The sequence below is a fragment of the Macaca nemestrina genome, chromosome 9, assembly GCF_043159975.1.
Source record: "Macaca nemestrina isolate mMacNem1 chromosome 9, mMacNem.hap1, whole genome shotgun sequence".
Classification (NCBI taxonomy): domain Eukaryota; kingdom Metazoa; phylum Chordata; class Mammalia; order Primates; family Cercopithecidae; genus Macaca; species Macaca nemestrina.
This window is the reverse complement of record NC_092133.1, coordinates 33,536,327-33,550,178: the sequence shown is the minus strand read 5'-3', so window position 1 is coordinate 33,550,178 and position 13,852 is coordinate 33,536,327. Positions and strand designations below refer to the sequence as shown.

General features: G+C 43.1%; 1 protein-coding gene and 1 non-coding gene across 11 annotated transcripts in view; both read right to left on the bottom strand.

The window, feature by feature from the left end:
- Nucleotides 1–1,887: 1,887 nt before the first annotated feature.
- Nucleotides 1,888–13,852, bottom strand: part of LOC105478494 (CWF19 like cell cycle control factor 1) — a 35,693-nt gene continuing 23,728 nt past the window's right edge. For 8 of the 10 annotated variants that reach the window (XM_071069303.1, XM_071069299.1, XM_071069301.1 and 5 more), the window contains 4 exons: nucleotides 8,146–8,355; nucleotides 6,660–6,779; nucleotides 5,492–5,589; nucleotides 1,888–3,197 (listed from right to left, as the gene is read on the bottom strand). In XM_071069303.1, the coding sequence (XP_070925404.1) occupies nucleotides 3,053–3,197; nucleotides 5,492–5,589; nucleotides 6,660–6,779; nucleotides 8,146–8,355 (573 nt within the window). In that variant the 3' untranslated portion in view covers nucleotides 1,888–3,052. The remainder of the gene's footprint in view (nucleotides 3,198–5,491; nucleotides 5,590–6,659; nucleotides 6,780–8,145; nucleotides 8,356–13,852) is intronic. The other 2 variants (XM_071069300.1, XM_071069297.1) reach the window with 1 other exon arrangement.
- Nucleotides 6,964–7,110, bottom strand: LOC112426057 (small nucleolar RNA SNORA12). The gene has a single exon (XR_003017322.1). It is a non-coding gene; the product is annotated as a small nucleolar RNA SNORA12 (small nucleolar RNA).

Here is a 13,852-nt window from a genome sequence, read left to right as displayed (position 1 = left end):
ACCAAGTCGATGTTGTAGGTCATTAGTAACATGTGGTATGGGAGGTTCTGGTTTCTATAAGTGCATGGTTTCCATGGACTTGGAGATGATGGCGCCTCTGAGGACATGTCATTTAGAGCTGGGCAGACCGCACAGAGAATTGTGGTACAGATTGTTATAACAGTATGAAGCCCTCTCATTTGACGTATGTACAGCATGGCCAGTGCTAGTGTGCTCAATTTCCATAGGTGGGGCTGTAATCTCATAATTCCCACTCAAAAGAGGAAGGGATACTGAGGACCCAGGGATACTGATGATTGGGCTGACCCGGAAGTGGCCATCTTTGTGGAAACCAGGTTGGTTCCCTTTGTTAACTTTTTAAATGCCCCCATTCCCAGGGCCATGGGTAATTTGAGTTGTTTTTTGTTGTTGAGACAAGAGTTTCACTCCTGTCACCCAGGCTGGAGTGCAATGGCGTGATCTCAGCTCACTGCAACCTCTACTGCCCGGGTTTAAGCAATTCTACTGCCTCAGCCTCCCAAGTAGCTGGCATTACAGGTGCGTGCCACCATGCCTGGCTATTTTTTTCTATTTTAGTAGAGACAGGGTTTCACCATGTTGGTTAAGCTGCTCTCCAACTCCTGATCTCAGCCTCCCAAAGTGCTGTGATTACAGGCGTGAGCCACCTCGACCAGCCTTCAAATTTTTAAAAAGCCTAAGCCTGTTGACCCCAGGCTCCACAATCTTCAATTTTCTGAGTCTCAGTTTTTATTCTTTTTCATGTAAAATAGAGGTAATACCTACCTCACAGAGATTTTGTGAAGATTAAATGAAACAGTGTCTGGACTGTAAGTGCCCAATATAAAGGTAAAAATATTTTTCTTTTTGCTCCTACTATGTAGTATTCTCTTTGCTCCTTCTCCATGTAAATGTTAGATCACTATTTTCAAGCCCTCCTTAAATACTGATATTTCTGGCCAGGCGTGGTGGCTCAAGCCTATAATCCCAGCACTTTGGGAGGCCGAGACAGGCGGATCACAAGATCAGGCGATCAAGACCATCCTGGTTAACACGGTGAAACCCCGTCTCTACTAAAAATACAAAAAATTAGCCAGGCGTGGTGGTGGGCACCAGTAGTCCCAGCTACTCGGGAGGCTGAGGCAGGAGAATGGCGTAAACCCGGGAGGTGGAGCTTGCAGTGAGCTGAGATCTGGCCACTGCACTCCAGTCTGGGCAACAGAGCGAGACTCCATCTCCAAAAAAAAAAACAAAACAAAACACAAACTGATATTTCTTAGGCAATCATCTTCAGCTCAGGACTGTATTTACCCTATCTTAATTTCACCTATGGCCTATACCTTGATGATCTCCAAAGCCCTGTAACCAACCCAGGTACCAATGAGTTTAGAACTGCCCACCAGCACAAAAGACACACATTAGATATATCAAGCACATAAAACAACAATATCCAAAGCACAATTTATCCTTTTTTTTTTTAAATCTGTCCTTTCTCTTCCCCATTAAACTGTAATCTCTGGGACAACAGGGACCATACTGGGACAAGACTATGGTCCTGGAGCTTAGAAAAATGCCTGGCACATAAGAGTTAAATATCTGAAGGACTAAATGGGCTCTTCTCTATGAATAAGATGAATGCTTTAAGAGAAAAGTAGCAAAAGCCTTGGATCCCTTCTCCACTTTGGGTTGCTCAGGGAGAAACCGCCCTGTGTGATTCTGGAACAGCTGGGCCTAAAGCTCTAGCCCCTCCAATTACACATACTACTTCATTTCAATGGTCATAGGCAACATGAACACAAGACACTTCTCAACCATGGAAAAACATCTGGATTTCATTTGGTAGTTTAAAGGTTTTTGAAAATGTTGATATACACAAGCTGTACTTGAAGCTGGATGACAGACATACTTTTATTCTTTTATTTTTGAGATGGAGTTTCGCTGTCACCTAGGCTGGAGTGCAATGGAGCAATCTCGGCTCACAGCAACCTCCACCTCCCGGGTTCAAGCCATTCTCCTGCCTCAGCCTCCCGAGTGGCTGAGATTACAAGCACCTGGCCCCACACCCAGCTAATTTTTGTAGTTTTAGTAAAGACGGGGTTTCACCATGTTGGCCAGGCTGGTCTCAAACTCCAGTCCTCAGGTGATCCACCTGCCTCGGCCTCCCAAAGTCCTGGGATTACAGGCATTACAGTCCTGGGATTACGCCACTGTGCCTGGCGACTTTTAACATAGGATTTTTTTTTTTTTTTTTTGGACAGAGTCTCGCTCTGTCACCCAGGCTGGAGTGCAGTGGTGCGACCTTGGCTCACTGCAAACTCCACCTCCCAGGTTCAAGCAATTGTCCTGCCTCAGCCTCCTGAGTAGCTGGGACTATAGGTGTGAGCCACCACACCCAGCTGATTTTTGTACTGTTAGCAGAGACAGGGTTTCACCATGTTGGCCAGGATGGTCTCCATCTCTTGACCTTGTGATCTGCCCGCCTCGGCCTCCCAAAGTGCTGGGATTATAAGCTTGAGCCACCACGCCCAGCCTTAACATAGGATTTTCATCCTAGAATGACTTTTCCCCAAAAAGATTCAATCTTAGGCCTCTTGCTGCAGGCAAGTTCCATGGGACTGCACAAAAGAGGCAGGGAAACAGTCCCCATGGGAGATTGTAGTTTCTTTAAAAATATGCTTCTAGGCCAGGAATGGTGGCTCATGCTTGTAATCCCAGCAGGTTAAGAAGCCAAGGCGAAGGATCCCTTAAGCCTAGGCATTATAGACCAGCCTGGGCAACACAGGGAGACCCCCGTCTCTACCCTCTACCCAAAAATTTAAAAAGTTTGCCAGGCATGGTAGCATGCACCTGTGGTCCCAGCTACTCAGGAGGCTGAGGTGGGAAGAACTCTAGAGCCCAGGAGGTTGAGGCTACAGTGAGCCAAAATTGCGCCACTGCAGTCCTGCTTGGGTGACAGAGCGAGACCTTGTCTCAAAAAAAATTCTTCTAATTAAAAAAAAAAAAGAAAAAGGCTTTACTACTTCCTATGAAGTTCATAAAAAGGTCTTCCCTTTGTTTAGTCATCCAGAGTAAAGTCATAGGGCTCAAAGTCTTTCTGGAAGCGGCGAGCCAGGGTCTCCTCGTCTTCCTTACTGATCTGACACTGCCTCCAGTCAGATTTACCAGGAATATTAAGGATGGCTTCACTGGCCAGGACCTCCCTGCAGAAAGAGCACAAAGAAGTCAAAATGGAAACTAAAAGCCTGAGTTCTCCTCAACATCACCCAAGGAAGGTATGCAGATTTATCTGACTTTGCTCTCCTGCCCTGAGTGCCATCTCTGGCATACTATTGATCAAATCATACCCATTTTAAATGACCAGCTCAGGTACTATTTATTTCCTGATCCTTCAAACCCCACTTGCTTCTCCCTCTCTTAAAAAACTCGGAACTATATTATTGGTACTTAGAGAAGCAACACCACATAGTAGAAAAAGGGCAGGCCCTGGTGTGAGAAAGATCAGAGACTGGATTCCATTTCCAGCTTTGCCGCTTGCTATCTATGATTCAGACAGATGATTTCATCTCTGAGTCTTGATTTCCTCACCTATGAAATGCAAATAAGAATACCCACTATACAGGGTTTTTGTGAGGTACAGAGATAACACAAAGTACCATATTAACTGTGATTACAACCTGCCTTAAACTGTAGTTTTGTCACCTCAACTAGACATGGAGTTTGCAGAGTCAGGAGCCTAGTCGTACCCACTCTGATTTAAAACTCCTCTGCCTCTCCTTCTAGGGGACTCAGGCCCACATAACAGCAGCATAAGCCCAATATCAACAAAACAACTTATCTTGGTTCTTAGGACTAAGGAATAACTACATACAGACACACACACACAAGCTGCCTTCTAATTGCCATTGCTTTATATTTTTATTTATTTTGATATATTAGAAATAATTCTATTACACATTTATGTGGTTCATTTTCCACTCTGAAGTTACAATAAATAGAAGAGTTAGAAACAAATCACAAATGCTCTAAAAGTCAAAAGAACCTATGCTCTTTTCAATAGGCAAACTTTGAGCCTATTTCAAATGTAAAAAGAAAATAGAACTACCTTTCTTGTACAGCTGAAAAAAAAATGCCATTTCAAATATTTTGTTCACTATAAAATACTATATAACTATAAATTAGTATCTTGATAATTACTCAATACTGAAAATACAACTATCATAAGCACAAAACATTCAGAGAATCTCCTTTTTGTGTGCTTTATACACCTATGTGTATCTGCAATCGTGTGCTTATGTTGTCAATGTTCATAACTGCATCTGTTGCTGAGGCAACAACAAAAAATCATGTCAGATGTCTAAAGCTCGTAACACACTTGTTCCCATTTATCTTTCTGAAAAATGCAGACAACTACATTTACTGGACTTATCTAAAGCGGCAGTCTCTTGGAGGCTTTCTGAATTAGTCCAAGACAGGTTCAAGGCTCACTCAAAGCCCATTGTTAACTAGAGGAGAAGAAATAGCTGCAAATCACAGACACCAGCATCAGATACTCTCTTCTACACACTTTCCACTCCCCTTCAAACCGTATCTTCTTGTCAGCAACTTCCCATCTTCAATCTTTGCCTAAGTTATGTTACTCCCTCTATGGTTTTGCGGTCATGTTTTGCCTGATACGAGGAAAGGAACTGAAGCCTCCTCCAGGCCTTTACCATACTGTAGAATACTGAGGTTAAGACCTAAGTTTTGAGGTCCAACAGGCCTGCATTTGAACCTACTACTGTGTGACTACAGACAAGTTACCTAACCTCTCTACAGCCTGCTATCCAGTGGGGTAACCATAAGCCAGGTATGGCTATTTAAATTTAAATTCTAATTACTTAAATAAAATCAAAAATTTAGTTCCTCAGTCACATTAGCCACATTTCAGCACTCAGTGGCCACAAATGGCTAGTCACTACTGTATTGGACAGTGCATGTATTTGAGCATTTCCATCGTTGTGAAAAGTCTACTGGGCACTACTCTAGAGCCTCATTCTCCACACTGGTAAATCGGGATGACAGTACCTACCTTACAGAGCTGTGAAGATTAAATGAGTCATGTATGTGTAAAGTTCTTGGCACAGTTCTTGGCACAGAGTATGTGCTCAATTAAAGTTCCCTAGCACTTCTGGCTAGAATGCCCTCACCCCAATCTTTGCCCTGTAAATATGACTCTCAGGTTTAACTTTGCCACTTTCATGAAGGTTTTCACCAAGTAGAAATGAGCTGTCCCTTTTCTGAATTTCTACAGCACATTATTCTCCAAAACTCTGTCATGGTACTCTTCACACTCTACATTACATTACTGTCATATATGTAAACATCTGCCCTAAGACCATGGGTCCTTTGGGGCAAGGACTGTTTACAATTTAGCTTTTTATCAATTGTCCCATGTACCCACCACTTTGTTCATACAAAGTCTAGTGAAAATACATTGAAAAGAAGAAAAACATACCTTCCAAACTGCAAAGGAAAATTCTTTTTAATTCTGTGGAAAAGCTTTTCTCCTGTGTCAAGTTCAACATAAAAATATGCTGCTCCTGGCTGTGCAATCTAAAATAAACAGAGTTGTATGAGGATGTCCAATAATGCTTTAAAAATCTATAATCCTTGTTTATCTCTAGGCAAAGAATTCAGTCTAAATGCACAAGAAAAAAGATGTGTATGTTGCTACAGATCCCAAGCCACTTAGTGGAACTAGGGCTTAAAAAGCCTAACTGGAAGATACTACCAATATCCTCCCAGTGGCATCCATCCTTCTAAGTTCCTACCTTAGGAAATTCTAATTTCTTGCTCTTCCCAGGAAAGCACTAAACTTTGGAGTAATGCCCTCTTCACCTCCAGTCTAGTCAATACCCAGTACTCTAGTTCCAAATTGTCCACTGCCTCTTTTGTTTTTTTTTGGTTTTTTTTGAGACAGGGTTTTGCTATGTTGCCCAGGCTGAAGTCCAGTGGTGCAATCATACCTCACTGCATCCTCCAACTCCTAGGCTGAAGTGATCCTCCTGACTCTCAGCCTCCTGAGTAGCTAAGACTACAGGCACATGCCACCATGCACAGCTTATTTTTTAATTTTTTGTAGAGACAAGGTGTCTCACTTTGTTGCCCAGGCTGGTATTGAACTCCTGGCTTCAAGTGCTCCTCCCGCCTTGGCCTCCCAAAATGTTGGATTACAGGTGTGAGCCACCATGCCCGACCCATTGCCTATTTAATAACATTTTTGGAATGCCTTGATAGCACCTTAGGATCAACATGTCAAAAACCAGATCTTGCCGGGCAAGGGTGGCTCATATCTCTAACACCAGCACTTTGGGAGGCCGAGGCGGGCAGGTCACAAGGTCAGGAGTTTGAGACCAGCCGGACCAATATGGTGAAACCCCGTCTCTACTGAAAATACAAAAACTAGCCACGTTATGGTGGCACATGCCTGTAGTCCCAACAACTAGGGAGGCTGAGGTGGGAGAATCACTTGAACCTGGAAGGTGGAGGTTGCAGTGAGCCAAGATTGTGCCACTGCACTCCAACCTGGGCAACAGAGCGAGACTCTGTCTCAAAAACACAAAGAAACAACAACAGAAAAAACAGATCTTTACTCTTCCCTGAATATCACCATCCCGTTTCACCTGCTTGATGTCAGAGTGCTCTGGGATTTCCAACAGCTCTATCTGCTGCTCCTGGGCCTGGGTAATGAAGGCATCTTTAATGTCATCAGTAGCACAGCAGCTGACTGGGACAGGAATGACCTGGGGGTTGGGGAGAAAGGAGAAATTCTTTGTACAGGTCCGAGAAGTTGTGCCTGCACGGTCTCTGAGAAGTAGCAAATCCATCACAGGGGTAGAGAAACACCCCTCAGCACAGAATCTCCTCAGGCCAGACAAGCCTGTGTCAGCCGGTCTGTAAGGACTTAAACTTATGAGATAGCCTGCCACATGTGGGAGCCATTCTCTGATGCAGGAAAGGCTTAAGAGAGATATCTCTGTCACAAGCCTTTGCCATCTCCGATATTATATATGTGGCAGAGTTAGGCCCATTTGAAAACTTAACAAATGTGCCAAAAAGAAAACCACCACAACTACAAATGATCTACAATCTGATTTTCTGAGCTGCTAGCCCCATGTAGGCTTTGAGACTATTTCCTGCCACTAAGTTTTCCCTCATGCTGGGCCTCCACACAAAATACTCACTTTCTTCTAAATTCTTATCCAACAAGCCGCACATCTTCTTTGGCACTTCCTCGGAACTTCCTCAACTACCCATTCCTTTTCTAAACAAAGAACTTACTATCTATGCTCTTTACACGTACTGACCACACACTTCCCTGTGAAGTCTCTTGGGTTACCACCAGATACTTTTTAAAAACTTTTTAAATGAACGTTATTTAAATATTAATATAAAAATATTAAATACTTTAAATATTAAAGCTAAACATTATTTAAATTTTTTTTTTTTTTTTTTGAGACGGAGTCTCGCGCTGTGTCACCCAGGCTGGAGTGCAGTGGCGCGATCTCGGCTCACTGCAAGCTCCGCCTCCCAGGTTCACGCCATTCTCCTGCCTCAGCCTCCGAGTAGCTGGGACTACAGGCGCCCGCCACCACGCCCGGCTAGTTTTTTGTATTTTTAGTACAGACGGGGTTTCACCATGTTAGCCAGGATGGTCTCGATCTCCTGACCTCGTGATCCACCCGCCTCGGCCTCCCAAAGTGCTGGGATTACAGGCTTGAGCCACCGCGCCCGGCCCTAAATTTTTTTTTTTAAGATGGAGTCTCATTCTGTCACCCAGGCTGGAGTGCAGTGGCACAATCTCAGCTCACTGCACCTCCGCCTCCCAGGTTCAAACGATTCTCCTGTCTCAGCCTCCGAAGTAGCTGGCATTACAGGCGCCCACCACCATGCCCAGCTAATTTTTTTGTATTTTTAGTAGAGACGGGGTTTCACCATGTTGCCCAGCCTGGTCTCGAACTCCTGAACTCAGGCAATCCAACCACCTTGGCCTCCCAAAGTGCTAGGATTACATGCGTGAGCCACTTCGCCCGGCCTATTTAAATATTTATTTACCAATATCAAGGTCCCCATAGTGCCCTTCCACATTTCTATGAACAGATCACCTACCTGTAGCTGGAGGTGATGGCTCTTATAATTTCTCTCAAATACAACACACCGTTTCCCTCGACTCTTAAAGAACCGTCTCAGTGTGGTCTTATACTTCTCCACCTCTTCTACCACCTCTGCTGAAAGCTCCACCACTGACTGGTAGTGTCCAATGGGCAGGATGAGGACATGGTCATCAGATAAGCCTCCTTTGGCCAGGGCGAGGTAGCACTGAAGAAGCAGCACACAGAATTGAGACATCAATACAGCATGTAGGATTCTGCAGGGAGAAAAGCCTATACAAAGAGTGAGTCTCAGGATGTAGGAGAAGTACTTGAGGTTATTAATAAAAATTCTTTCTTTAAAAACTCTGATTTTAGAGATTGCAGCAACAATGTTCTCAAGTATCCGCTAAAGAATCAAATTAGACATAAAAAATTTCTATACAAGTAGCAAATGAACTAGGAGTAAATGAATTGGGAGAGGCACACAAACAGGCTTTTGGCTTCAAACACACTGAGCTGAGGGAGACCAGAACAAATCGCTGCGTTTTCCCTCCCAGGCTCCAAACTTGAAAACAGTTTTTCAGTTTTTATCACCTTCAACCACAAAAAGATACAACTTCTGATTTCAAAATGACCACTTGCGGCTGGGGTAGTGGCTCACGCCTGTAATCCCAACACTCTGAGAGGCCGAGGCAGGTGGACCACCTGAGGTCAGAAGTTCCAGACCAGGCTGATCAATATGGTGAAACCTCATTTTAACTAAAAATACAAAAACTAGCCAGGCCTGTGATGGCATGTGCCTGCAGTCCCAGCTACTCGAGAGGCTGAGACAGGAGAACTGCTTGAACCCAAGAGGCAGAGGTTCCAGTGAGCCGAGATCATGCCACTATACTCCAGCCTGGGTGACAGAGTGAGACTCCATCTCAGAAAGAAAATGACCACTTTCTGCCTCCCCAGTAACTTTCATTCCCACCCCTCACCCCCAAATATACTCTTTGGGCTCACAAAAAAGGCTAAGATGGCATGCTTAGTATCTAATGTTCCTAAGCCTTAAGCTGCTGACTAAACTCTACAAAACAAAAGCAAACATACAACCTAATGGGGTAGAAGGAAAGTAAAACTTCAAACTCAGATGCATCCAAAGAGGCAGAAAAGAATGGTTTCCAACAATGGATGTCAGCCTTTAATGGCAACTAAAAATATTTCTGTAAAAACCAAAACATGCAAGAATGTTCTACCACTCAGATATTCTCTGATGGGAAGATGCCATGAGTGAGCACAGAAGGGCCCATTGAGTAGCAGTATAGGCAAACATAGATATGTTAGAAAACAATTATTTAGACTGGGCGCACTGGCTCATGCCTGTAATCCCAGCACTTTGGGAGGCCGAGGCGAGTGGATCGTGAGGTCAGGAGTTCAAGACCAGCCTGGCCAACAAGGTGAAACCCCATCTCTACTAAAAATACAAAACTTAGCTGGGCATGGTGGTGCACGCCTATAATCTCAGCTACTTGGGAGGCTGAGGCAGGTGAATTGCTTGAACCTGGAAGACGGAGGTTACAGTGAGCCGAGATCGTGCCGCTGCACTCCAGCCTGGATGACAGAGCAAGACTGTCTCGGGGGGGAAAAAAAAAAAATTTATCCCAAGTATACTCTTAGTGTGGTGGGCTCAAAGTTAAGGCTGAAGGAGGGAATAATTTCTCATCTAAATAAGAAAGTCCAATAGAATGACAGGATATGTATTGGAAGGATACTAACGCATGATTGTCCTTGACTTGTTTGGCAGAGAGGACCGGGCATGTTGACAAAGTTAATTTTCCAGATGACTAAAGTTGATGAAAACCTCATAGGCACTAAAATTTTTTTTTTATTTTTATAATAACCACTTTATATTGTATTTGTTTAAAAGGTTACTCTAGAAGCCTGAGTCTTCTAGCTTTTTTGTCAGAAGGTCACTGTCATAAATATCAGCTTTTCTATTATGATACGCATTCTTTAGGTAATGATGTCTAAACTAAATAGCTCCTCTGCACCATCTCTAATCCTGTACTTGCAATTTTTGTGAAGTTTCACACTTGCCTAATCTCCTCTCTCTTTCAAAATTTCGCCTTCTAATCTGTTCTATACTAGAATTATCTCTAACCATGTATAAATAGGACCTGAACTAATGGTTCTCCCCATAAATAAAATGCATTGATTTTGCAATAATTTTTTAGACTGCCAGCAGCCCTTCCACCTTTTAACTAATCTGTGGCTATGGACCATCAGCACAATTCTATGTACTACCTTTGAGGAAGGCACGGCAAAGAGAAAGCCGGGGAAAAAAATTTAACAAACAAAAAAAGGCAATCAAAAAGAAAAGTTGCAGGGAGGAGATCCCAAACCCTTCCCCAGACACCCAAAGGTCATTACAGGTTTGTAAGCGGTTTCTACCTAAGGACAGTGTAGACTTGAGGCTGAAATACTCATGTGGCCTACTTGGGATGTTGGGTTGGCCCACAAACAAGACCTTTTTCCCCTCTAGTTTCAGGCCTAGATGAGAAGAAAACAGATTTCCTTGATTGTTGCCCAGGCCCACACCCTGAGTTAGATAACCTGGACAACAGAAAGATGAACGGAAAAGAAAAGTCACTTCTCACTGAGGCCTAGAGCAGCACTGAGCTATGTCACACATTCCAAATCTCTTATCTCCTGCGTGTGATCTTGAACCTACAGAAGCTTCCCAAACAGAAGGCAATTCAAAGCCTGCCTTACTATACAAATTGTGTGGGAGAGAAAAATGGCATAAACTAATGCAAAAAGGAAAAAAGATGCAAAAGAGATCATCCAAAAAGGGCACTGCTGTAAAAGCTAGAGCTTCTCAAGTTTGCTCTTATTCCATCCAAGATGTCATCCAATAGGTTCTGTGGCTCAGCTGAGTCACAGGCCTTGACCCCATTAGTGCTCCCCCTAGAGATAGGAGTGTGCCACTAATTAAGACTTTTTTTTGTTTTTGTGACAAGAGTCTCGCTCTGTCCCCCAGGCTGAAGTGCCGTGGTGCCATCTCGGCCTGCAACCTCCGCCTCCCAGGTTCAAGCAATTCTCTGCCTCAGCCTCCTGAGTAGCTGGGATTACAGGCACCCGCCACCACGCCCGGATACAGGGTTTCACCATCTTGGCCAGGTTGGTCATGAACTCCTGACCTCGTGATCTACCCGCCTCAGCTTCCCAAAGTGCTGGGATTATAGGCGTGAGCCACCATACCCGGCCAAGACATTTTTTAAAATGTAAAAGACTGAGACTCTGCAGGTGGAAACAACACAGGCAGAAGAGTAACCGCCTTAAAGTACAAGATGAAATTGAAACTCTAGTCAGTCTATAGGAAGGAAGACACAAAAAAGAGTCCTCAGATTGTTAGGATAAGTTGAAAGGATCAATCCCGGAAACCAAAAGTAGAACAAATCAATGAGAAATGGATGACAGCACCTGTCTTCAGAAGCACTATACATTTAAGGAATTGTCTTAGTCCATCTTGTGTTGCTATAATAGAATACCACAGACTATAATTTATATGAATAGCAATCTATTTGGCTTGTGGTTCTGTAGACTGGGAAGTCCAAGTGCATAGCACTGACACCTGGCAATGGCCTTTGTGCTGCATCACCCCATGGCAGAAGGGCAAGTAAGGGTAAGAGTAAAGGAGCAAAAGGGGACCTGAACTCACTTTAACAAAGCCACTCTCATGATAACCCACTCTTGTGATAACATTAATCCATTCATGAGGGCAGAGTCCTCATGACCTAATCACCACTTATTAGGCCCCACCTCCCAAAACTGTCACAAAACAAAAACAGCTTGTAAATATTTTCCTCAGGAATCCTGGGGAACATCCAGTTCCAGTCATCAGTGACTACAGTGTTAAAAATTAAGCTTTCTTCATTCTAAATGAATGAAAAAGAACAATGGTCTATAGAAAACCCCCAGGGAAATGAGAGTCGAAGACGGGTATTATTTAATATCTAATCCAGCCCTACACAAGCAAAAGTATCTGGGGAAATGTGAAGTAGAATGACTTTCCCATGAGACACACACATTCAAGCTTTCCATCACCTGAATAAAATCATACTCAAGACCGTCCCGTTCTCAGAGTCTGATTCAATACTTACCAAACAACCTTATCATCATCTTGGGTTCCTAGGTACTCACACCAGGAGTGTGAATATGGGTATTCCTGTCATTAGTAAGCTACACCCTCCACTACTAAGCAAAACTGAAATTTTATCTTTGATGTGATCAGTTACTGTGAATCAGTTTCCAGCATTACATAATTCTAGATAAAAATTAATAGGCCGAGTGTGGCGGCTCACGCCTGTAATCCCAACACTTTGGGAAGCTGAGGTGGGCAAATCACCTGAGATCAGGAGTTCGAGGCCAGCGTGGCCAGCATGGTGAAACCCTGTCTCTACTAAAAATACAAAAATTGGCCGGGCATGATGGTAGGTGCCTATAATCCCAGCTACTTGGGAAGCAAGTGCAAAATCACACACTGACTAAAGTAGCACATAACTGGCAATAGGCTACAACAAAAGAACACTGAACAGGGTGTCAGGAGCCCTAATTATAGCCCCAACTATGCCATTAGCAATGACCCTGGAAAATTTACCCTCCTAAGGTCAGCTTCTTCCGTGAAACATAAAGACGAAGAAAGAGAATCACTTGAACCCGGGACGCAGAGGCTGCAGTGAGCTGAGATTGCGCCATTGCACTCCAGCCTGGGCAACAGAGCAAGACTCCATCTCAAAAAAATATATATATATTCATAAAGCTCTAGCTTCTGAATCTGAAGCTATAAAGAGTATCAACATTTTTAACCCAATACGGGTACATAAGCATCAGAAGACTGCCTTTTTAGGACAAAGAAAATCACTTTAAATGGTAATTAGCAAAAGGAACTCATCACTCTCAAGTAGATGGGCTAAAAAATACAGACAGTCCAAGAAGTATATAAAAGCATCACCCTTGGAGAACCATACCTATTTATGAGAGAGGAAAACAGAGACCTATTTTGTAAAACTGGCTATTGCTATAACAAATGTTGGCAGGAATGTGGAAAAGCAGAAGCCTTCATACATTGCTGGTGGGAATATAAGATGGTGCAGTCATTTTGGAAAACAGTTTAGCAGTTTCTTAAAAAGTTAAACATAAATTTACCATATAACCTAGCAAATCCATTCCTAGGTGTATCCAAAATAAAAACATATATTCACACAAAGACTTCTATTCAGATATTTTATGGGAGCATTATTTCTAATAGCCGTAAAGTAGAAACAACCCAAATGTCCATCAATTGATGAACGGATATAGACAAAATGTGTATCTATACACTGGAGTATGATTTGGCAATAAAAAGGAATGAAATACTGATACATGCTGCAACATGGATGACCCTCATGAATATGATGCTAAGTAAAAACAGCTAGACACAAAAGACTACATGTTGTATGATTCCATTTATAAGAAATGCCCAAAAAAGGCAAACTATGGAGATAGTAAGTAGACTACTTGCTGCCTGAGGCTAAAGTTGGGAACAGGGATTAACTGTAAATGGGCATAAGAGATCTTACTGCCATGATAAAAATGTTCTAAAACTATACTATGTGATGGTGGCATAACTCAGTAACCTTACGAAAATCACTGAATCGTACACTTAAACATGGGTAAATGTTATATGTAGATTATGCCTC